Below are 25,387 nucleotides of genomic sequence, written 5' to 3' on the forward strand. Positions count from 1 at the left end.
AGATGGGAGATTTCAAGGCAACACGTGTTGCAACCTAGAGAAAGAATAAACACCAGTCTCTTCAACTCAGGGGAGGCACAAAGGACAGCCTGCCATCCAGGATTCCTGCTTGGGACTGTTGCTCCTAAATTAACCACTATGATCCTCAATCCAGGGCTATGTGAAAAATAGACTTTCAGATAAACAGTATGGAGATAATTTGCTTAAGTCAGATTTTGATGAAAAGTGGTTTCTACATGGACAGCTTTCAAAAACTTTTATATTGGTTTGATGGAATCATGGTAAATTCTAAAGACTTTCCTACTCTCTCTCTCTCCCTTTCTACACACACACACACACACACACGCACACAACCAATACATATATTCATACATGCATATACATATGTATATATGTAGTATGTATATACATATGTGTGTATATAGATGCATATGTATATATGCTTTATCTTATGATGACAGTGTTGATATGTTTGGGTATTTTTTTTTCAAAAAGAGATAATAAGCCTTGTATAGGTGTACCACACAAGACTCCAGTAAGCAAAATCATTCATTGCCAGACAAAACTTGAGAAATAAATTTAGAAATCATATGAGCACACAGGAACTCAATCAAGTAAATGAATCACCAAGGCACAGAAAGTCCCTGGAAAGTTACTTAACTAGCCCAAAGGTTCAAGAATTAACCAAGGTTTTAGCAGTAAACCCTAAACAATTTATTTAAGACAAATAGGAGCTTTAAGCACAGATATTAATGTCATGGACTATCCCATCTTAAACTTCAGCCAGAGATCTAAAACTTTGAAGTCAATTATGTTCCCATAAATACCTCTCCATTATCAGGAGTGCTTGTTTTAGAGACTTGGGACCACAGGAACTAGTGTGAAAACTGGAGGGTATCTTCAGTTATCATCCACTCCCATCTCACAACCCAGCTTGCAAACAAAATATGCCATGGTAAATATAATCCATAGATCACATTGTGACATAGCTGACCCCATTAGTGAGCCAAGACTGTCCTAGCGGCAGCTTCTTATCATACATTAACAATACAACGGCTGATACATTTACACAATCACAATAAGGGGGGGGGGGAGAAGAGAGAACATCGGGCTATGAAATCCTAAACTTCATATCTGAATACATAATTTTGTCACCTATCTCTGGCATGAATGTTATCATGCTTTTATTTCAGGTAATAACGGAAGGGGAAAGTAGAACCTCTGGGAGGCTGCCACTCATTTGGCCTGTTATTTGCTTTTGCGTTGGGTTAGGGTTAAACGTCATGTTCCTTGCTTTTGTTTTTTTTTTTTTTTTCTTGTTTCTTGTTTTTTAAGATTTTATTTTTTTGCCAGAGATAGAAGAGCATGTGAAATCGGAAACAGCTGATTATCAGTGCCCTTATAGAGCACGCCTATTAAAAATCCCCAAAACATTATAAATTAAAGAGGCAGTAATTTAAATAAATTACTTTTTTATTGAAGCTATAGATCTCAAGAGTGCCTGTGTCCTACAAGGAACACATATTTCACAACTGATTCATTTGCCCCTTACTCTGAGCACATGGGATAATAAAAGAAAGTTTTAGATCATCATTATCCAAAGGATAACTTTGAATGCCCTTTCTCAGCATGCTTCTGAAAACATCATTTCATATCTCATTCAATGCCACATATAAATGGTATTTGCTGGACAGTGTGGAAAACAGAAACATCCGTCCTAAAAGCCAATGGTAAACACCAAGATTAAAAAATGGATTGCAAAGATCGCATGTCCCAGAACAGGCCATATGCTTTTACCTACATGATGAATAAAAAAAGAACATTTTCCCTCAATTTATGCTGTCTTCAACACTAACAGAGGGAGAATTCTTCTAAACATGTTGCATCGGATGCCTTTAACAAGCAAAAATTCCTAACTCCAGGGACTCAGCATATGTAGGCTATGTCCATACAGAGAAACCAGCTTTTGGGAGGAGGAAGGAGGAAAATATCACTGAATTAAGTCAGTTAATTGAATTTAAAATACCTGGTTGTTTGAATTCAACTATTTCTTTTTCAAAAACGTACTTCTATTTTGATGTAGTTACATTTGCCCAAAAAAGCAAACTTGGAGAAAATACACATTACATTCTTTGGAGTTTTTCAAAAAAACAGCTTGCAACAATTAAAAGATGGAGAAAGCTTGTAAGGCTGGAAACTTCTGTGAATTATCACCATTCCATTATACTGCACTTCAGTTTTGCTTCCAGCAATTTGAAAGATGCCTTTAAGCTTTCTGTTGGGGAATCATGAATCCAAGCCTTAATCTCCACCATAGCTTCCATCTTTGAGGCAAATCAAGAAAATATTCTGCCGTCTTTGCAGGTGAGCCCCATTCAGCAACTAGATTCCAAAATATAGCAGGGAGGAAACTGGTCAGTGGTGTTCATACTATGCTAGAACGTCATGGGGACTTAGAGGCCCACCCAGTTCAAACCATCTATTTTACCTACTTTACAACACACGGAAACAAATGCTAACAGGTGAAGGGAGCCCCAAATCTCACAGCACGACACAATAAGGGTCAGAACTCAGGTGTCCTGGTTTTCAGATCAGTGTCTCTCTGTTAACACTAAAAGTCAAAGTTTGGTTCTAGAAAATCTGTAATGCCCAAAAGACCTTAAATGCCCTCCCCGCAAACCAGTCTTGGTAATTTCTCCATGGTTTTCACAGAAGGGTAAATGTATAGTTGGAAGGCCTTTACTAATTTTTATGTTATCTTCTTCCTTCATTCGTGTTTGGTAATCAAAAATAGTTTATCATAATGCTCTCAATTGGAAGGTCTTCATACTACAGGCAGATACTGTTATTTTCTGGTAGAGAATGGCAGCAGAGTTGGGAAAAAAGAATGTGGTTTCTTTTCTAACCACAGTAGGTTTTTTCTATAACAATGATTTCACTTTCTAGATATAAAACAGGCATGGTTTCTCTCACCCTGAACTTCTGCAAAATCTAGATTTGATCAAATTCAGAAACTGGTGATTTGATCAAATTCAGAATCCCATATTTTGGGATGATGTGTTCTAGCAGAAAGCCATTGGTTGGCTATATTTTGCTCTTTCTTCCCCAAAAGATTTTTAAATAGTTTTCATTTTTAAAAGGATTTCAACTTCAGATTGTGCCCATGCCAAAGTCTCTATACATCTAATCAATCAATAAATAAGACAAACAAAGCAGCATATGTTTATCCTTTACCATTTGGGAAGTGTACATTAATTACGCAGATTGTCTCCTATGCATCTCCCCCCACCCCCTCCGCGTCGCAGACAGCAGTGCTCAAAAGGGTCCGCAAAATAAAAACGTATGGGGTAATTAAATGGATATTTATAATTAGAACTTAATAATTTGCATCAGGGACAAATGAGCTCTGATTTTAATCTGCAGCGCATTTAGATTAGCCCAAAGATAGTGTAATTTGATGGTTTATAGGCCTCCTCTCGGATTATGAAACAATACCAAGCCTTCAAGTGCAGTGTGTCTATGTCAGGAGTGTGTTAAAGAAGAAGATGCAATGAAAATGTTTGACAACGTGAAAGCAGCCATAAATTACATGACAACTGTGTAAAAGTCATGATGAAACAAATAAAGGGCTGACCTATAATGCGTCTGATTCATTGTGACACACACAACTCCCTGCACTAATCTCTGCCCAGCAAACGCATTCTTAAGCGGGGAACTACTTAGCACCAGGAACGTTGTAAATTATCACTAGTCAACAGCATTGATTTTTAGTCGACATTTCAATCAGGTTGAAGTAGAAATACTACCCGGCTCATCCAACAGCCTCTTAACCAGTCCACTGCCCCTCTGAGGTCTCCTTGGTTATGGCTTTGTTAAATTTCCATTGCTCTCACCATTCGATATTTATTGTAGCTTTGCCACATCCAGGCACTTGGCCTGAAGGGTCACCGGCCTGCCTCTTGGGACATTAAATTTGTGCTTACCTAACGAAGGCAGAAACAGAAAAAGAAAAAGAAACAAAAGGCCATCATCAGAGATGTGGCCTGATTTTCACTGATTTTCAAGGGAAGAGAAGGAAAACTAGGGGGTGCGAGCAAGGGAAATAAGAAGGGTTCTAAGGCCATGATATGCTTTTTATCATTTCAGCTTTATCATTTCAGTCTAGGAGACTCAGCAAATAAAACTAAGAGCTTCTCCTCCAGGGTGACAAAGGAGAACCACTACACTCTTGACCCAGGGGTATACAGAGACAACGAAGAGGGCCAAGAGAAGGGGTGAGAGGGAAGGGCTTGCATGACCTCCATTGAGGACATCCATGCCCCGGGACAGAGTGCGAAGTGAAAGTGAAGCTTTGGAGCTCTTGACTCACATGGGTTCTCAGCAGCCACCTCCATCCTACCTCAAACTCAGAAGACAACCTGGATGTGAGCGACAACTTCTTTGTGATGGATCTGAACAGCCTCTCTTGGTTCTAGCAGAAGGACTTACCAAGTGAGCAGAGCTCCCATCCAACACTCGTCAGTGCCGAGGCCAACTCTTCTACTCCTCCCACGGGGCCTCCACATGCAGTAGGCGCTTCTCAACTACCAAATGATTCTGAAATTCTATCAGTGGAGGTCTATGATGGCCCGGCCAATTCGAAAGGATGGAGAGTACAGGAAAACAGTGACATTTGGTTTTGGAATACATTGTGTAATCCATCTGCAACGAATCTCAGGTCTTGCTTCAGCAAATATTAATAGTGTCAGGGCAGCCTGTGGAGTGACTGGGAGAGGCCACCATGCAGCTGAAAACTTGCCTCTGGGGAAGCCACATGCGGATCATACGGAGCTGTTGACTGCAGTTTCCATTCAAAACTTCCCTCAAGTTTCCAGCATGCCTTCCGGACTTGCCTTACCACAGCACTTGTTCAGCCAGAAATGAAAACCTCCTCGAAGCAGATTATGATCCCCCAGTACCCATCGTCCTCAGAAGCACCCCTGCCATGCACACTCACTCACACACAGTCTCTCCCTCCCTGTATAATTCTGATTCTCCCCACCCTTTGAAGGTACAATCCGAGAAGTGAATGCCACAGAGACAACATACAGAACTGCTGCAGGCCAAGTCTCACCACTCCTTAAAAGTCCTAGCTTGGCTTCTCATTCAGCCCACTGCAGTCTCCTAACCAAGCCACACACAAACAGTAAAACCTCCTCCCTCTGTTTTTCAGGACCCTCACTCGATTTCTGGCTCATTCTGGACAGATGGGGAAATGACTACTTGCAAAGCAGAATTCCTTACATTGCAACTTTTCCCAACAGTTCTGTGCTCCTTCAATATGCCCCGAACTGGAGGGGAACATTCTTCTCTTTCCCAGAAGATTGAAAAACTTGACCACAGAACCCATGGGAGGGACAACTGTCCAGCACCAGAGCTTCCTGCCCAGTTGTTGCCTGGTGCCGCCGAAGAAAGCTGCACACGTACTGAGGCGGTAGAAGAGGATGGTGGCCGCAGGCCAAAGGATTGAACAACTGTGGACCCTCAGTGAAGTCATTTAACCCTTGATGAACTCCAATTTTCTCCTCTACCAAATGAGGCTAATGGGAGTGTTTCCTTTCCGGGGTTGTTGTGGGATGGAATATCAATGTGTCAGACACATGGTAATGACAACAGCAATCTGGAGGTGCAGCCCCTGGAGCAAGTAATGTCTGTGCTTTCCCTCATTTACTTCTCACATGGACTCTGTAAGGTAAGGGACCTTGAGTTGTCTCCATTTCACAGAGAGGTGAAATGATTCCCCCAGACTCTCCCAACCAGTTAGCGGTGATGTAGAAATCTGAACCCAGAGTAACTGCGTCACACACCCAGGCACAAGCCTCTCACAAGGCAGCACATGCCTATGGGGAGAGGGGACTCCCACCCACTGAGGGAACTGCCACCAGAAACATAATGAGGCCCTGAGTTCTTTAGAGCCCCACCTGCCCTGCTCTTCTCTCATCCCAACCTGCTCACCCCATAGTGGGGGAACTACATTGAGACCCCAGGAGCACACAGTTCCAAGCCATGAGTCATAACCGTAATAGTAATGAGCTTTTGTGACATGTTTTACCATGTGCCCAGCACTGAGCCCAGCACCCCACGTGCTCTCATAGGATGCTCAAAGGCCCTATGAAGCGAGCCCCGTGATCCACCCAACTTTACAGATTGAGGAAACGGAGGCTTAGGGAATGAAATCTGCCCAAGGTCACACAACTAGAAATGGTATTACTTCTTTACCCTCAGCGTAAACCATTTTATTTCGTGTAATCAAAGGGAAGAAGAAAAGAAAGGAGAGAAATCATATGTTAAGGGCATATTTCCCCTCTTTCAGTCCCTCTTCCCTTTCTTACCAGCTCAGGTTACAAAGACACCCAGGTGGGAGAGAAGACTGCCTCTAAGGGCTTGGCTGAGTTGGGGGGGTATCCATGGGATAAACCCAGAGGCCCCCAAATTTTCCCAGTTTTTATTTGCTACTAGAAAAGGAGAAGAAAATCCCGCCTCCCTTATGAGGCCTCAGCCAGGAGAAGTAAATGTGATTTTATCACATTTTATATAGATGTGCACAATGGTGATTTTCAAGTCTATGATGGGAAAAATATTTTATATTGTGTGAATCTCATTTCAGACAGGTCCCCAAACCACTCGAAAGCCCTGGTGTCCCCTAGGTGGGATTCTATGAACCCAGCTTTAGCCCCAGCAGCTCCTCTGGTGGGAACTAGAACATGCCTCCTGCCAGTTAGTAACAGGGAAATTCAATTACTTCGCCACTTGTGGCAGGAGGGCAAAGACTGCACATTAAAAGAGCTAAAAATGTCAGGAAGTTATTGGGATGATGACTCTTGCTTGCCAACATTCATATATGAATGCATAATGTCACAATAAACGAAAAAACACAGGAAGAGGCCAAGAAGATAAGAAAATCGAGAACAAAACAAGCCCAAACACATGGGTTTGCCATCGGTCCTGCCCAGGAAAGGCTGTGCCTCTAGCAAGAGCACCTTTTCCCCACCCCTGGCCTTTCCTGAGCCTTCCTTGCATATTATTCTCAGCCACCGACAGCTTAATTCACAGGCCCCTTCCAACAAGTTAAACTTCAGCCATTTAAAAAAAAAAAAAAAAAAGAGTTTCCACTGATTTCCTACCTGCACACGCAGGCACGCCGGCCACGCCCCACCCTACTGCACCACGAGCTCTCACACCTGGTCTCCTGAACATAACCAAACCCTTCCCATCTGGCCCTCGGGTTACTGGCGTTATCACAACTCTTTTTTTCCCAATGGCAAGCCAGGAAAGATGATAGAACCCGCGTGTGTAGCCAAAAGACTGGCCTCAACTGGTTCAGAGGAGGGAAAAAATTGAGCTGTGCGTCTCTTTATTTTTTTATTTTTTATTTTTTTATTTTTTTTGCCTTTAGCCAAAAGACCAGGGAGCATTTGATGTACAGTCAGCAGGTATTTAAAAAAGAAAGAAAGAAAAAGGAAAAAAAAAAAAAACACTGAAAAGGCTTGGCTGCACTGGGGCCCTGACACGCTCTCATCTAAAGCCTGGCCCTCGGCCAAGTTCATCTGTTAATGGACAACCACAACCAAGGCCCGCACCTCCCCCACCTCCCACTACCCCTCCCGAGTCTTCTCTGTTCTCCTACCTCTTTCGAGCTCCTAAAAACTAGACATCGATTATGTCTGCGCTTTTCCCTTTCTATTCAAGATAAACAAAGTGCTTCAAGTTCAGGGCGCACCCTGGGACCCCTGACAAAACAATCTATCATTCTGTCTGCTAAACCAGTCTGGCTACACCACGGCCAGGGAGAGTAACGCTCCCGATGTACAATTTTCCCTTTGTGCTCCTTCCCTCTTGCCACTAACCTCTTTTCTTTACCACCTTCTCCGGAGCAGATGGACTTGACCACTTTGCTTAAGCCCCTCCTGGCAACCTCAGAAATTAGAGGAAGAAAAAAAAAAAAAAAAAAAAAAAAGAGCTCCTGGCTATCCCTCCTCCGGCCCAGGTTTTCCTCCTCCCTGTGTGTTGCCCCCACCGTCCTGCACACACAGACACAAATCCCGTTGGACCCACACAACCTTTTCGACCCTCTCACCACTGACACTAACCCAGAAAATAAATTAAATACTGGGACTGCCCCCTCCTTTGCTTTCTGCAAGAATATTTTAAGTGAGTTTTGTTTTAAATCATATCCATTAATTTACCCTGACTTGCAATTAAATGCAAGTACACTTTTTACAACCAGTACGGAATGTATTAATTATAACTACAAATGGTCAAATAAGAGCGCAGTCCCTCCTAAAAATATTAATAAAATACATAATAAATAATATTAATGAAACAAAAATAGATTCATAAGCCTTGGCCAGGTCTTTTATTATTTCATGCAAAGGGAAAGTCCAGCCAATGAAACTTGCTCCATACACTTCGGCAGGACTCAGACCAACCACTACCATTAAACTCAAGAGCGTGTTTTGGCAGTACCCTGGCATTGGGGGGCCCTGTGCAGACACCAAAAGGAGACGCTGACCCCAGTGCCCAAGGCAGGATCCATAACGTCTTAGCCTTCCCATGTGATCAGGAAAAGTTACCCACAGGCTGCTTCCCTCTTCCTAGGTTCCCCAGGCAGCTGTTCTGTCAGTGTCCACCCTGCCCCTCAAAAGACAAATGAAATCCCCCAGACCCAGTGGGAAATAAGCCCACCTAAATGAAGGACTCAAGACTGGGGCACCATGAGCATCTGGGTTAAGGCACGGAATCCTGCACCAGCCTTGGAAGCTGCCTTTGTTCCTGCCACACCGCCAGGCCCCTGCTAACCTGTCTCCACAACACTCTGCCTCACGCCTCACCCCAGCACTCCCTGCCCCTGCCCCTCCCCCCAAATCCAACACACCCACCGCACAATCGAATCTAATTAAGATCAGGAAGAAATTTGCATTTTCTTTTCACTGTACCCCCAGTAATCACAGAAGTTCTTCAAATTTTGAGAATTTTGTTCCTCTGCTAATTATTTCCCTCATTTTGCATTTCAAGGCACAAAGACAGTCTATCTCACTGGTGGTCTATTAATAGTTTGAAGTTTTGAGCATCAGAAGGTGGTTTTTTTTTTTTCTTTTAAAACGATTCTGTCATTTCCAGTTTTGTAAAAAGGTTTTATTTTGTTTTGTTTTTGGTTTTTCTTTTTTTGGTGGTGGTGGCATTAATGTTTCTTCAGAAGGACAGCTTCTGGGCCATTCTGGGTATTATGGTTTGGTTTCCCCCTTACAATAGTTACTCTCTGCCTGGTTTACTGATTTACAGAACCTTGGTTATGTGAATGGCGAAAAAGAAAAAAAAAGGAAAGAAAGAAAGAAAATTCCTTGGCATAAGTATATGTTTGCTGATCAAATTTCAGATCATGTGTTGTTCATTATTATGACTTTACTTGAAAAACAGTTTGCCACAGTGAGATGGATTCACTTATATGCTTTCTACCCCTCCACTCCCTTTAAGTACTTTGAAAAACCGTACAATTTTTTTAAAGGTATATTTAAAGCATGAACTGGTTTGGATTAAAACAATGTTTCACCGTCTAAATTCCCTGAAAATACATTTTCGAAAGACTTATGCAAAGCCACATGATTTTGAAGCAGCTAATGAGACTGTCCCACCAACAAAATTTAATGGTGACTTAAGAAATTCTAATACTTTTCATTTACTTCCTGTAGAATTATTTGTGTCCTTGACATTTATACAGTTTCTCCATTATATAACAATCTACCCTGGGTACACTAGATTATGCCAATCTATTAGAATGAAATTTGTACTCCATATAAGCAGAAGTTTCCAGTCCGCTTTTGACTTACCATTATGTTTCAATGTAAAGTGTTATTATAGCAGAGTATAAAGCACAGCTCCTCCATGCTCATGTTTTTAACTCTAATACTGTAATCTTTCTTGCTGCTTCTAGGGCTGTGTCAGTGTTTACATTCCTGGAAGTTAAATAAACCGACATGGCAAAACTCCTGGATAGACTGAATAATAAGGCTTGTGATGACTAAATTGTTTACTTTTTACCTTGTTAGGATCCCTTTCTTGTAAAGTTTGGGGGAGAGAGAGAGGAGAGAAAGAGAGAAGAAATGAAGGGAGTGATGCAAGATAGAAGGAGAGAGATTTATACACTGGCTTCCATATGTCACAAAGACCTTCCTATCCACAGCCAACGCAACTGAAGCAGCATGCATAAGTCAGTGTTGCTTGTTTTGTTTTCTTAAATACCAGGTCAGCTGAATACCCCTTTCTCTACTGCCCACTCAGTCCCACATAAAGTATGAAGATTTTTTTTTTTTGCCCATTTTCAAATAGCAAATTATCCATTAGATTTCATCATATCTTAGTAAAGCAATTACATCAAGAAAATGATAGTGCGTGTGGAATCAATTATGCATGCAGTTGGCCGGAGACCAAAGGCTGTGAAGTCGGAGAGGGCAGAATCGCTCGACACACACAAATAAAAAGCCCCTGGATCTCACAGATGGACCCCATCAGTTCATCTTACTGCCTAAAAAGTTCATGCACTTAATAATTTATTTGTGTTCTGGATACTGTTTCCCAGCTGAATATTAACAACTTTAAACTGAAGCATGCTTTTAGCATGGTATAGATGGAAGTCGCAGTAGGGCAGTGCTAGGTCCCTCGGAGGTTAAAATTAGAGTTATGTTTCTTACACACTGTTCATTTTCCATCACAATTTATTTTCTTTCATTAAACATTCCTTTTAATCAGAATATCAGTTTCAGTGTTCTGATTCTGCTTGTTAACCAGTGATAAACTCACAAACCCAAGATGAACATCAATAATACAGCACAGGTTATTCAACAGCAAAGGCAAACACCAAAATCACAGGGTCTCAAAAATTGGAAACCGTTAGTTAGCACCTTGTTTTCACGACCAGGGCACTCGTGTACCTTGAGGGAGACACTGGGAGCCCAGGGAGCCTGGAGACCAGGATATACTTTGGTGATGAGGGGAGGACACATTGTAGCTCAGAGCAGCAGCTGAATGGGAAAACTTACTTGATCTAAAAGATAAAAGAGTCAGCCAAACCCAGGCCCAAGTTCTTTAGGTGCTAGCCATCTATCTAAAGAAGAAATCTAAAGCATTGTTAGAAAGGTTTGTAGTTCTGTAGCCTTCCCTCTTCCAAAGGAGGAACCTGATGTCTTAATACACTGGAATAGCCAAGGCTTCCTGCCATCAAACTGCTAACAATAAAACTGCCCTGCAACGTTCGTGGGGAACAGAAACAGGCAATACATATTTCTCTATGTATCTGGAAGTGCCTCAATCATATACTTAAATTTTACAGTCTTCTCCCCAAATGAGAACGATTTCCAGCCAACACGTTCACAAACTGTACTTAACGTTAAAAGAAAACGGATAAAACATATGTAATTACTCAAGGTTAGACTTCTAATTCCTCAATTCACTAAAGGAAACTTGGCAAGAAGATGCATCATTTTGCTCCTTTCTACTGGGGCATCTGAGGAGGAGAGCCACTGAGGCAGCTAATACACAAAACATGATCAAAAGTGATTAACAACAGCTTCATATGCAAATTGCATTAATGAAGGAGTGCAAAGTCATCATGTAAATTAAATATGTCAAATCTCTTGGTGAACTTTCAATCTTGAGAAGAAAAAACACTGCTTTAATTTTTTTACATCATCAATTTTGCAAGATTGAAAATCTAAGAATCTTGGTGCTATAAACAATTTTCACCTTTTTTTTCTCCTTCAGCAGGCTGACAGGCCAGCCTGATGTGCACCGAATGTACATGTTAATAGGCCAATCAAAAATGCAAAACAATTCGCAATTACTGGAAGGACCTAATGGTCATTAGAATTTACAACTAGGTAATGAACTGAAGTCTGCCCACACCATGCATATTCATAAAGCAATTTAGCCTTTGAAGATTAAAGAAGTGCTTAAAATTCAAATGAGCTTTAGCAAATTATCAGTAAGATTCATCCAAAAAGCAAAGGGTTTTTCTTCCTATGATTTCCTCATTTTTTTAATGCAAAATTGTTATATCTTCCAGACTGAGCTTAAACTAAACATAGAGCTTCTAGTCAAGCCAAAGGGGCTAAGAGACAAACAGAGGCTGCAAACATTGTCACGGACTTTGTTCATAAAACTAAGCCCTTAAGAGCCAAACCTATCTCTAAACATGGTAATTTATCAAAAACAGCCCAGAGTCGCTCATAGGCAATACTGCACAGTCCTCCAACAGAACAGATTAACTCGAGTCCCTCCACCCTCCCAAAAAGCCTTTTCCCCCTCAAGTTGTCTCTCCTGTGTAAACATCCACTGTGGTATAAAAACAGCTTTTTCACTGGCTTGGAGTGGCATTAATTTTAGAAGTTTCTGCTTCCAAAGGGAAACCAGCAAGAAAGGAGAGGCACAGGAGGGAGAGGAGCAAGGTCTGCTTTACTTCTGAGGAGTGCATATCCTGTTGCTTGAGATCTGCCTTTCTGATTTCCCCCATTCAGCACTAGCCACACTGAATCCATGGTGAACGGGTCACGCAGACATCAGCTGACATTCAGAAAGCCGTGGTGTCCACCCACCACCACCATCCCACCCCAGTTATTAGAGTATCGTGGGAACCTGGATTTTCAGGTTTTCCAATTACTAGTCTGGAGAAGAATCCTTTGCTTGAATGCTAACCCACACCTTGCTAACCTCCTGACATTTAAAAAATTCTAGTGACAGAATTCCCAATGAACTCCTCTTCCACCCAACCCGAACCTCTCCAACCCAGGTGAAAGCAAGAAAGTATATGTTAAGTCCTATCTCAGCTGGTGTGCAAGTCAGACTGAGAATAACAGCTTCGAAAGGCCACGTGTCCGAGCTTACCGCTCCACTGCTAGACCCAAAAGCTCTCTGCTGTGGGGATTTCATTTGAACTGCTATCGAAGAATATTCCAAGAACCTCTCTCCGCACCCTTCTCCCCCTCTCTCCCCCAGCCTCAGACTTTCTCCTAGAGTTGATCTTACCAGAAATGTGGATATTATCAAGGAAATGGGAAAGAGAAGGGAGAAAATCTCAGGTACTACTCCCTGATTTCTTAACTCTCTTATCCTTGGGCTCTGTTCAGAAATGTGCCACATTTTAACATTTATTAGAAAGGATAGGATGCAGAGCTGCATGGAATCCACATCCACAACCAACTGTATGAGCCACAGGTCCACAGTCCTGACCAATTCCGTTTGACACTAATGTTACTCTACATGAGTAGAGTTCAACGAGGGTTGATATGGGATGTGACAGGGTAAATCAGAATTAGATTAAAAACAAAAGTTTAGAAACCGATGCTACACTGCAGAGCAAATGGGACTTGAAGGCCAAATTTCCCCTAACTGCCTTCAAGTGATTTTCCCTATTAGAGCGTTTGCCTGCCACCCCCCTGCTGGCAACACCGCAATCACATCAGAAAGTAAAGTGGAATGCATATAGGAAGCCTTGAGATAGTCCTCTTTAAATACAATACCTATATACTTAATATATAGCAATTAACTTCTGGTCAGGAGTGTGCAGGCAGCAGGCTGCCCCAAGCAGATAGGAGGGGAGGGGGGCCCAGAGCTGGGACAAGCACAAAAGACAGGTCCAACAACAATGCCTGCTGTCAGCAGCTGAATTATTTTTATACAGGAATTTTTATCTCTATTGTACAAACAAGTACGTGTCTGTGCTGACTTGTTAAGCAATCCACTTGTATGTAGAATAAGATTTTTTTTTCTTTCTTGCTACCAGTCACACAGCTCCAAGATCAGAAGAAATACATAGTCTTTGAAGCTGCTCAAATGTTTTAGTTAAAAGGACAGCAGTTGTTTTCAAAGATCCAAGAGTATCTTTATCAGAATTAAATTTTTCCTTATTGATTTTTTCCCCTTAACATAACAAAAACATAACATGAGAAGGTTACGATTTATTATTAAAATTTTTTTCAGCCTTTAAATCATTCTTCAGTAGCCAATGTTCACTTTTAAATGTAAAGGAATAATTTTTTTTTAAATCTTAGGGTGCAATGGAGTAGGAGAGAGAAACTCATGCGATTTAAGATTTAACATTGGTTAATGCATTGTTCTAACTGGGAACTGAAAAGATCTGGGGCAGGGAAGTTAAAATGGGGAGTAAATGGTTCACTGACGAGTTCCCCCCTAAAAGTAAATAAATCATAAAATCAAGGTATAACCTGAGTTGGTGAAGGAGAATACTTCAGGTTTGGTTCTCTTAGTTTTTTGAGGTTTGTTTTTGTTTGGAGAGAGGGGGGCTTGGCCAAATATTAAAACTCTATATTTAAAACATACAGGATCAGACTTGGCACACAGTGCTTTGTGCTCCAACATAAGAATCCAAGCTACACCTTATTTCTCTAAAAATTAACAGATGTGATTTCCTTGCAGCTTTTTTATGCATCATTACATGTTAAGAAAATGAACAACTGATGAATATAAATAAATTTAAATGCCCTCATGCTTAGCAAAAAGCTTCCTTGTGTTTTTTAGAATGTTCAAAAAGCAAATAGAAAGGCGAGGTAGGTACACAACAACACCGGTGTTCTTTTTGAAGGCACCCTTGCAGGTTTCACCATAATTCCATTTTTTATTTTAATGGGAGTTTTTAATCAGTAGATTCACCTCTATCTAAAACTAAAATCAAATTGTGGGTGTAATTGTTCATCAGCAATGCTAACAACAGTCAGAATACAAACAAAAACTCATTGTGAGTGACCAAAGGTCCCCAGGTATCCCCTTCATCAACATACCTGCTCCAGGTTCCCACTGGGAATTCCCTGGCGGAGACCGATTCAGTTCTGAATAACATGCTGCCAGCCCTATCTGGAAAAGAGTGTGCAAGGCGCCTTCTCACCTCTTTTACAGGAAGTTTAAACCTGATCATCTCACCTTTAGGTACATATAATTTGTTGTTTAGCACTCTGAGAACTTGGTATTTTATCTATTTAAAGAGATCAAAAAGGGAAAAAATAGGGCAGAAGATGGAGTGAGCTGAGGCCCAGCTTAGCTCTGGTGCACACGTCAATCGTGCACTGCGCATTGCCTTAGAGGAGCAACCTGCGCAGGTAAATCTTCCAGCAGCATTGCATCAGATCCGCTCACATCAGTCTCCAGGGTGAACCAAGAGACGACACTTCAGTTCCCTGTCTGCAAACTTCTAATTCGCCAGTTCTTGGCAGCTTATTTTTCCAAGTGTTTTGTTTCAGGAAACATGTATTTTTCTTTATATGTTTTGTGGATCTACCACAACTGCTTCTGACAGCTGTTGATTCTGTTAAATGAACACATAAAAATCTTCTTTAAAACCTCAAGCAATGTGGACTCAAAAATATAATGGTGAAATATTTTAATGGAATTCCGGTTGAAAGTTTTTTTAAAAAAAAAAGTACCAATGAAGGTGCAGAAGTCCTTTAGATCAGTACTAGATTTAAACTGAATGTTTCTCTCTCTCTCTCTCTCTCTCTCTCTGTGTGTGTGTGTGTGTGTGTGTGTGTTTAATGGGGAAAGAGGGGTGTTGCAAATCACCACAAATATTTACACTGTACTCCCTTTGTTCAAATCACATACTTTTAACAGGAAAAGCTGGAACTGTGGCTATTTAAAATTTTAAATATTCAAACGCCTGTAATTAACCATATGAAACAAATTATGTTGCATTTCTCCATACCAGCACATGCAAAAAAATTCTGGTGGTGAATTGGGAGGTGGCAGAGTTGGGGAGACAACTCCAAGAGAAGAAAAGGATGATGTTTTCATTTTGCTATAGATCAAAGGAGAACAAGAATGGAAACTGTGGCATATCGAGCATTTTTCCATTGCTGTCTTTCACACTGGGCTATCTAAGTTTATACAATTCCCCAGACTAGCTGCATATTAAGCTTGCTGTGTACAGCTTTATTATGGTGCGGTGGTGGAAGAAGCATTAATATTCCAGCTCCACATCTGACAGGGCATTTACATGCGCCCATCTGAGCGGCACCTGAGAGCTCCTCCAAGGTGCAGTAACTGTGCACCTATTGTAAAGGCAAATGAAGCTCACCTATTCCCTGCTGGGATCAGAAGTGACCTCACCACCCCCCATGCCTCAAATCCTTCCCTTGCCAACCTAACTCAATGCCATTGCAGAATGACGAATGAGCTCAGAAATAGACCCCAAGTTACTAACCCTGCTAAGAACAGCAAAAGCCTTTGCTGAAATGTTTTAAAAATGCATAGGGAGTGCAGCTGGCCAGTAAAAAGCAAGGAGACAAATTCCAATGAATCCAATATGGAATACGTTACATTCTAAAACTGATTAGAAATACAGTCTGATGTTTACTGGCTTCAAATTGAGTTTGGCATCAAGCATACTGGCTTTAATAATGCTGGCACTTTTAAAATTATTATTATTTTAAATCTGCCTTTGGTCTCTAGGAGCACATGGAGAGAGCTAAAGAATTCTTATTTGTCAGGTTACATTTCCTGGAAATTAAGTTTGTGACAGAAAATGACTCCAGCAGCAATAATATGGTTCGTGCTCAAATTAATTAGGTCATGTTGTAAAAACTACGTGGCAAATTACAAAGGTAAATTTACTGATATTGGCCAGTGCTCTGTACCCTGGTCGTAAAAGGAAGAAGCTGTTTAAGGATGCTCATTTACCTGGGTAGGAGAAAAGAACCAAGGAGGGAGGGAGACAATGGTCAATTTCCTATTTGTATTACAAATAAAAATAGTAGTCATTATCCATTAAATTATATAGGCTGAACGTATTTTATGAACTTTATTAATGTCATCCAAATTGACACATAACATACAAACCTGCTTGATTTGAAATAATGTTAAAAGTGGGCTCTAAGTTAGAATATTTTTTTTTTAGTCCTTGAAATAACAACACTGCTGACATAGCCATGACCCAAATGAAATCTGAACAAGCAGAAAGGTACTAAAGATCCTTGGTGATTAAATCTCATGCTAAAAAAGTGGCAAGGTGCCAGGCTGGGTCCAGCTTGATGCTAAGTGCTTTTTATTGCACAAAGCTAGTACTACTGTATGTAAAAACAGACTTGGACTTGGGGTAAATTTTGTCAAATGATTTCTTTGTGCAATAAAGGGTGTGCACAGACCAACCAAAGTAGATTAAATTAACATCGAGTGACGCAATCTTGGTGCATCTCCCTCGCTATGCTTTCTACTTTGGTTAAATTTAATATCTCCCCACAAAGGAAAGCCAAACTTTCTTCCTTTCTTACTGACCAGCACGCAAAGCCACCATTCACCTATTCTCTGTTATTAAACACTTTCCTTGAGAAATCACAAAAATCTAAAAAATGTTTCCCTAGGATTTGCATGTTTGTTATGTACCCCAATTTAGTACTCCCACATTAGCCAAACTACATGGAGGCTGCAGTGTGAAATTAATGATTTTCCAGGACTCTAAAAGGTGCCATTAATATGCATCCAACTCGCCTCCTCCCTGAGCTGAAGGTTGCCTGTCCTGACCCTGCCTGCACGTTTCTACACCCAGTTGCATTTTCCAGTCCATGTGCAGCTCCACAATTAAATGCCACATTCACTAAGAGAAAGGTGTGCAAAACATATTTCAGATCCTTTATAGTAAAGGCACAACTTGCAACACAACAAGGAATGGGGTGATTTAAGAAATTACAGCACTGGTGGTTGTTTTTTTTAAGCTTTCACAGAATAAACACAGAGAACGGGAGGGAAACTTTGTCCCCCTCTGCTCCTGTTCTTGAAGTGAATACATATTTGTGTTTCCAATAAAAGGCCATTTTTACATTAACTGTCTGTAACAGCAGGAGACAGAAAAACTAACACAATCTCCACATCACACACAGGATGATCTTCATATCACGTGGACCTATTCTCAAAACTATTATTTATAAAAGACGACTAGGAAAATGCACAATGCATCTTTTCTGTGTCACCACAAGGGTAATGTCTAAAGAAGTTTGGGATCTTTAGGATCTGCTACATTTTAGATATATGTATTTTTTCCTTTTGGCTTTCCTTAGTAAGTTTAGCAGCCATGCGGGCCACTGTGTTTAATTAAGCTTTCAAAAGTCCTGACAATGCCAACAATTGTAGGACACTTCTGCGGCTCAATCATGCAATCACTGTGACAGTTCTATTTACAATTTGTCTTAGAAAGAGTTTCTCTGACATTGTACTTTGACAAAACATCCAAGCTGCCAGTTCACAACCTTTCTCTGTCTTATTTACAAATACAGCTTGTATATAGGACTCCCAGTTTCATGAACCTGAGTCTTTGGATAGTGGCCTTGCAAACATAGGCTCCCTATGAAAATCCTAGGTATTTATTAGGAAACAATGTTCTCTACTCTCTGGATTCTGAAGGTAAATAAAATGTTCACCAGTATATTGTTTTTGTGGTAGTGGTGTTTTTTTGTTTTAACTGCCATGCTGAAAATTCAGAGGTCAGTCGTTTTTATTCAGAATCACATAAATAAAGAGAAAAGAAAAATAAGTAGTCATAACAGCATACTATAATTTATAGTCTCATTTACATTTATACCACAAGTTACACAAATACATCCTCCAGTTCAGTCTGAGCTAGGAGAGAATCAGAATGGATACAAAAAGAAAAGGTAAGTTAATTTTCTAAATTCTGAAAAGCATATTATATTTGATCTACTTTTAAGTAGCATGCTAATGTATTTCCATTTTGAATTAGTATATCTCCCTTCTTTAGCGTATCTGTCTGATATATAATTATTTAAATACCAGCTATACTGTCTAGGCAAATAATTTTAAATACCCTGATATAAATGTCTATGTTATGATTTTAAAGAGAAAAAAATGTTACATATGAACAGGAGCAGACTTTACTACATTTTATAGGATTTGTCATATTTTTTCACTAGTCTCTCAAAAAGTGAACTTTATGACAGCCCAAACCTAATGTAAAGATTCCTATGTGCAATAAGCCAAAACCTTAAATCTGACATGATGGGATCATGCTTGGGTCTTTTCTATAAGGGAACAGCAGTTTCACATTCAGTCATCTTCCATGAATATTTCCCCCATCATAACATATGAGACTAAAAACAAAAGAAAAAAAAACAAAACCCCTACTGAAAGCTCTGACTGCAAGTCAAAGGCTGCTGATATCTGAGGGTGGATATTTGACACACACATTGATGAACTGGGCCCACACAACATATGCTGCTAATTCCCAGCTAAATTAATACTACTTCAATTATCTCAATGGGTCACAATCACACAATATTTTGAATATTTAAATAAAATGAAAAAATCAACCTGATTAACAACTATGTGTACAGCTCATATGTGTACATGGATGAAATGGGGGAGCACATACCCATCTACTCACCAGGTAAAAAGAATCCTCTCTAAAAAATACTCAGCTTGGGCCAGGTGAGGTGGCTCAAACCTGTAATCCAAGCACTTTGGGAGGCTGAGGCAGGTGGATCACCTGAGGTCAGGAGTTCAAGACCAGCTTGGCCAACATGGTGAAACCCCGTCTCTAGTAAAAATACAAAAATTAGCCAAGCTTGGCGGCGGGTGCCTGTAATCCCAGCTACTAGGGAGTCTGAGGCAGGAGAATCGCTTGAACCTGGGAGGCAGAGGGGCAGAGGTTGCAGTGAGCCAAGATCATGCCACCACACTCCAGCCTGGGCAACAAGACCAAAACTCTGTCTCAAAAAAAAACAAAAACAAAAAAAAAAACCTCAGCTTGGAGAGGCCTGAGTACAGTGAAAATGCATACCATTTTACTCAAGATGTAAAGAACTCTGCCTTATTCTCCTATCTGAAAGCCCCGAATTCTAAGTTTTATTTATCTTAGGAAGAATCTGTCACCGTTTTATTCTTGCTTCCTGCCTATAAAATGGTACAGGCTCACAGTGAACTCAAATCCAACTTACATCACTTTAATAAAGGCTTTCCTACCCAGCACGCTTAAATGACTATCTTTTATGTGGTTGCCAAACATATTCTTCTAGAGATTCATCAATATATCTCTTTCCTTAATACAAAAGCATTGCTTCTCTTTTCTTTTTGTGACACAATTCAAATATCTACTGAATGATTACTGTTATTGTTTCCTTCCTCATCATAAAAAGAAAAGCAGACTTGGAATTGCAGAGACGTGCTTTAGAGAAATGGGCTGGGGCTACACACATAGCCGTCTTCCAGAACTTCGTTTCAGGGGCACCTGAGGGCCAGAGCATCGGAATTTATGTGCAATGGTAGAATGGTAATTTCACCATAGGAAACTCTTAATTCATTACTGTGAATTATGAGAAGTCGTGATTCTAGTTACTGACATCTCACTTTGAGATGTGACCACACTATTTATGTTCAGCCAGTTCCAGGGTGGGAACAGGTGATTAAACACAATGAAAGAAATCAAGACTTTGTAATTATTCATGCACGAAAGGTTTACCTCACCTGGGTCGCAGCACTTGTTGTGCACCCACTGAATATCTTAGACATCTTAGAGAGCTTTTCGTCTCAGTTAAACAATTGATTATTAGCTCTACAAAATATATTTTAAATTTGCTTTTGGCTTCTCCAGGTTCTGCTATTGTACTTGTTCTTTAAAAAAAAAAAAAAAAAAAAAAAACAACAGAACCTTTAGACAACCAGGGAGTTCAAGCAAATATCTTTTATTTCCCTACATAGATTCACAACGATAGCAGTAAAAGCCTTAACTATACATAAGGCCTTCCCCCCAGCTTTTAGATTCCTCCTCCAAATACAGAGGCACAGAATTTTTGAGCTGGTTAATCTGAGACTGAATAACCTATTTGGGACCTCAGTAAGAAGTGTGGTTTTAATTCTTGCTTGACAGACACTGTGTTTTGTCTTTTAAACGAGCAGCTCGATATGTAAATACGATGTTACATCACGCAAGTGTTACTCCATATTTGGTGATTTAGCAAGGCTTTGGATCTCCGAAGACGACAAATCCCCTTCCGCCTGCTCTTGCTTCATTAATCATGCCTTACACTTCTGTTCATTTTCCTTCCAGTCACAAGACAACACATGGAAATGGTCATTCCCACATCCTACTGGGGGGTAGGGAAGATAAAATCTTCACCTACATGTCACATAAGGTAAATGTGGTGGATTCAAGAAATACACTCTGCAAATGCAGCTTCCCCAGTAGCAGATTTCCCATTTCACTAAAGGGAGTGTATCTGAGTGTTATTACAGAAAGCATTAAAGAAAGAAAGAAAATGCCACGTTTGGTTTTAATGATCAAATTCTAGAGGGGGAGAGGAGAAATAATATGACATTTAATCCCCTCTGGACCACTGACCTATTATGGTTCAACTCTGTGGTCAAACTAGGTCAGAGAGACAAGTTCCAGTGAATCAACTGATGATATGCACCACCTTTCCTAAAACTGAACAAACCTCTTGCCTTTCGGGAGCTGGGTGGGGGGCAGATGGAAGAAAGTGATCCACCAACAGGCATGGCATGTCGGTCATCACAGAATCTGTATCGACTTTGTCTAATGTGCTCAATCAAAAAATGTTTTGAGGGTCACTATATAGCGTTGCTGTTTATCACTTAGAGCAGGGAATTTAAGTCCCACTGCTAGCCTTTAATTCCTTTTCCCTTAAGCTGCCGAGAAACCCACACACCTAGCTACCTCCCTGCTAAAATTAACCGAAGGAGGGAGGGCTGTTGAATATGCGTGTGGATTTTTCCAAGAAAATTTTTACATTGTGTTATAGCAGAAACAGTGGAGTCTGGACTGGACATTTGTAAGGGTGACATGTGGCTGTGTAAACCACAAACAAAATCAAGATACATCTGTCAAAACCACATCAGAGACAAGAGAGAGCACAGAGAAGCATTTATCATTTAGCTGAGGAGGCAGGCTGCAGGGAGCAGCCGTTCCTGTCAAACCAACCTTTTGAAATTTCCAACATGCCCTTAAACTTTTCGAGTAAGCATGTCTGTGCGCTTCAGCAACTGCCCTCTCTACTCTGGCCTGGCCAGTCGAAAATGGCATCTTAAAGTCAAGGTCATGGTGTCATCCCACCACGGGGCTGTGTTTAATTACAGCCCCATCCGGGCTGACAGCCAATATGGATCCAAGGCTAGCCCTGAAGCTCAGTTAACTCTTTCCACCTCCTCCAACTACCCTGCCAGCCTAGTCTACTTCAGGGAAGCCTTGAGAACGAGCTGAACCCCTAAGGAGGCCTGGCCAGATGTTCTGAGTCAAACAAGTCGTTAGCTGAACTGCAAATGCCTATATGGCCACTTTGCCTCTGACACGTCACCAAGTCTGGAAATGGACAATGGAACTGGACTAGGTGTAGTAAAGTTCAATACTTCGAAATGAGAAGGTGGGGATGGGGAAGAAAAGAAATCCAAAATTGACAGATCCAGAGAGAGGGTGTCTGGTGTGTGTACCTGTCCTGCCTACATCTGATTCAGTTAGGTGGAAAATATTTATTTTTCTGTGTTCTGGACGTAAGCAACAGAAATGATTATTTTAACATTACAGGGCTGTCATGGACAGTCACATGGAGAAATAGAGAAAGCACTTCACCACTCCTTACTGCTTGGCTACAGCACCTCTGAAAATGAAAAGAAAACATGCAAACAGCTTTTCTCCTTGCTTCTCATTTACCTGCTATGTGTTCCTGTTTGGGGCAAATTCCTCTAGATGACGTTGATAAACAATCGTCATCCTCTGGCGTGACCTGGATGCCAACCTCCACGGGATTGGATGCTTTTTTCATCTCGATTGGTGAAGGGGAAGGTGGCTTATCCACAGCTTTTTCTAAGCAGAGGCTGCCATTGCATTGTTTCCGTTTGTGCTCGATAAAAATAAGAATGTCCCCCAACGGGAAGTTCATCTGGCACTGCCCACAGGTGAGGAGGTCATGATCCCCTTCTGGAGCTCCCAACGGGCCGTGGTCTGGTTCATCATCTGTAAGAATGGCTTCAAGAGGTTCGGCTGTGGTTGGAGAAACAAAAGCACAATTATTAGAGTGCCAGAGAGGAGAGAAAGGGGGAAAAGCACATCTCAACCCCATGCCATCCTACCACATCATGTAAAGTGTTTCTAGGCTTCTCTATGTAATACCCAGAAAATGTGAGTATGCAAGATGTACAAGGATGTGAAGGTTATCAACCAGAGAGCAAATTTATCAATGAGGCAAATCATCATATATGTATAGAAAACAGTCTTCCTTGCATAACTCCAGAGAACACACACACACACACATATACACATGCACACACACACAGCAACAAATGTGTCTGGTTTGTAAGTTTAGAAAGAATGCTACTTAAATAGTTAACACAGGGAACATAAAGGAAGTTTAAATAATAACTACAAGAAAAACTGGTTAAAAAAAAAAGTGGAGAGAAACCAAATTTGTTTCTTTTTTCCTATACACTAAGTTGTCCATTGTGCCAAAGAATGAAAGGAGAGGTGAATTAACACACACACCCTTTGTGTGTGAATGTATATACTCCTAAGTAAACAGACATGGCTTCATAAATTAGAAAGCTACTATGTCACACGAAAAATGTGCCACATTTACACTGCCGTAATAAGAAAACGACTGCATGCACCTATGAAACGGATCTAAATAATAATCATGTCGCAGCGTAATTCACACTGCCAAAAACCTTTCTGCTTTCACTCTCAGCAGTGCCACAAAATCAAAGAAATACCAAATTCACTGGCAATACTTCTCAGACACATTAGCTAAATGGGATACTTTTGAGTACTTAAGAAAATAAGCCAATCAGTCATTTTTTTTTTTATTCTGAGAAATGGAATGCCTAAAATATTCTAAATATGTTTGTACTTGGTGGCATCCATGACATAAAAATCAGAATGGTCAAGCAAACACCACATTTCAGAGCAAGGCTGAGAAGTCCTTTCTTTAGACTTGAAATACTTCACCTAATGTTGTCAAAGTTGACTAATTTTCTGAATGAGCTCCAAAATGCTTCATTATGTGACTATTTCTGCACACATAATCACCAGCGGATGGTATAACAAGGTAGCCATGTCTTTTTTTCCTGTTGGCTTTTTTTTTTTAACTTTGTATTAAAATACTCCAGCATCTACTTTACCAGCCTCTATCATTTTTTAACCTTCCAAAGGGGAAAAGAGAGTTGGTAAGTCTCTGCTTATGAAATCTTATGCTTGCTCTATCAAAAGAAAAAAAAAATCACAAAATACAAAACACATCCAGGATGCTGGCAGTTAATAAAACTGAAGCAGAAAATGTACAAGTCTTAAACAGTTAATCAGTCTGACCTTCTTTAGCAAGCTGCCAATTTCACATTTAATGAACTTAAAGCCACAGAGAATCAAAAAATAGATTTTAATTTGAGTGTAGAATATTGGAACAGATTTTGATAAAGTGCAAAAATCCAGTGAACTCAGGTTAAATTTATTTCAACCCTACCCAGGCTGAATATTGAGGGGGAAGATCTGGAGTAACTCCCAGATGTGCTAGGTGAAATAATATTGAGAGAGCCCTGCCTAGCTGCACCTGTGCTCAAGTAGGACATCTCATAATTTCTAGCCTCTGGTACTCCTCCTAATTTAACATAAGGTCACCACAGGAATATGAAGGTTATATTCCTACTAATAAAGACAGTAAAGTAAGCATTTATGTTTCTTTGCCCAACATACTGGCCAAAAGATAAATACAGAATACATATGCATACTTTTCAAATAAAAGAAGACAAACGGAAGTGCTTCTGCATTGTGCCTTTATGTCATTCTTCTCTTACATTTGCTTCTATTTTGACCAAGTGAGGAATAGGGAACTCATTCTCAAAATATTTCTGTTGTCTGAATTAAGGATTTTAAGTACACATTGATAAATGTGGCTTTTTTGTTTAGCATTAGCTGCAAGTTCTGAGGTTTCAGACTGAAGGAAGACTCAGGAAAATATTTTATTTTATCAAAGTTAGTAGTACACAGAACCTTTGCAAAAAAAAATTTTTTTAATTCCACCGTTAAGATTCTTTTTTTTTTCCCAAGGCCTGACACATTTCTAAAAGTGGGAATATTATTTAGGTGCAAAAGGAAATATTCTCCTAGGTATCAAATAGTTAAAAGTAATGTGGTTCAAAACAGACTTGGTTAAAGTCTTCTAAATGTAGTGACTGAACTGATTTACAATCAAAACCGGGAAATGAAGTGGTAATTCAGAGGTTGCTGATTACACCTCCACATTTCACCTAATTAATTTTATAGGAGGCAAAGTTCTTGAAAATAACAAGATGATCAAATGTACAGATATAAAACCTGTAACCTCAACATTTTCTATGC

The 25,387-nt window shown here is 40.4% G+C and overlaps 1 protein-coding gene across 12 annotated transcripts in view; it reads right to left on the reverse strand.

Annotated features, from left to right (window-relative positions):
* Nucleotides 1-25,387, reverse strand: part of BCL11A (BAF chromatin remodeling complex subunit BCL11A) — a 100,593-nt gene that overhangs the window by 70,035 nt on the left and 5,171 nt on the right. For all 12 annotated transcript variants that reach the window (XM_031655214.1, XM_031655213.1, XM_031655210.1 and 9 more), the window contains exon 2: nt 22,712-23,041. In XM_031655214.1, coding sequence (XP_031511074.1) covers nt 22,712-23,041 — 330 coding nt within the window. The remainder of the gene's footprint in view (nt 1-22,711; nt 23,042-25,387) is intronic.

This window comes from Papio anubis, chromosome 14, assembly GCF_008728515.1.
Source record: "Papio anubis isolate 15944 chromosome 14, Panubis1.0, whole genome shotgun sequence".
NCBI lineage: Eukaryota > Metazoa > Chordata > Mammalia > Primates > Cercopithecidae > Papio > Papio anubis.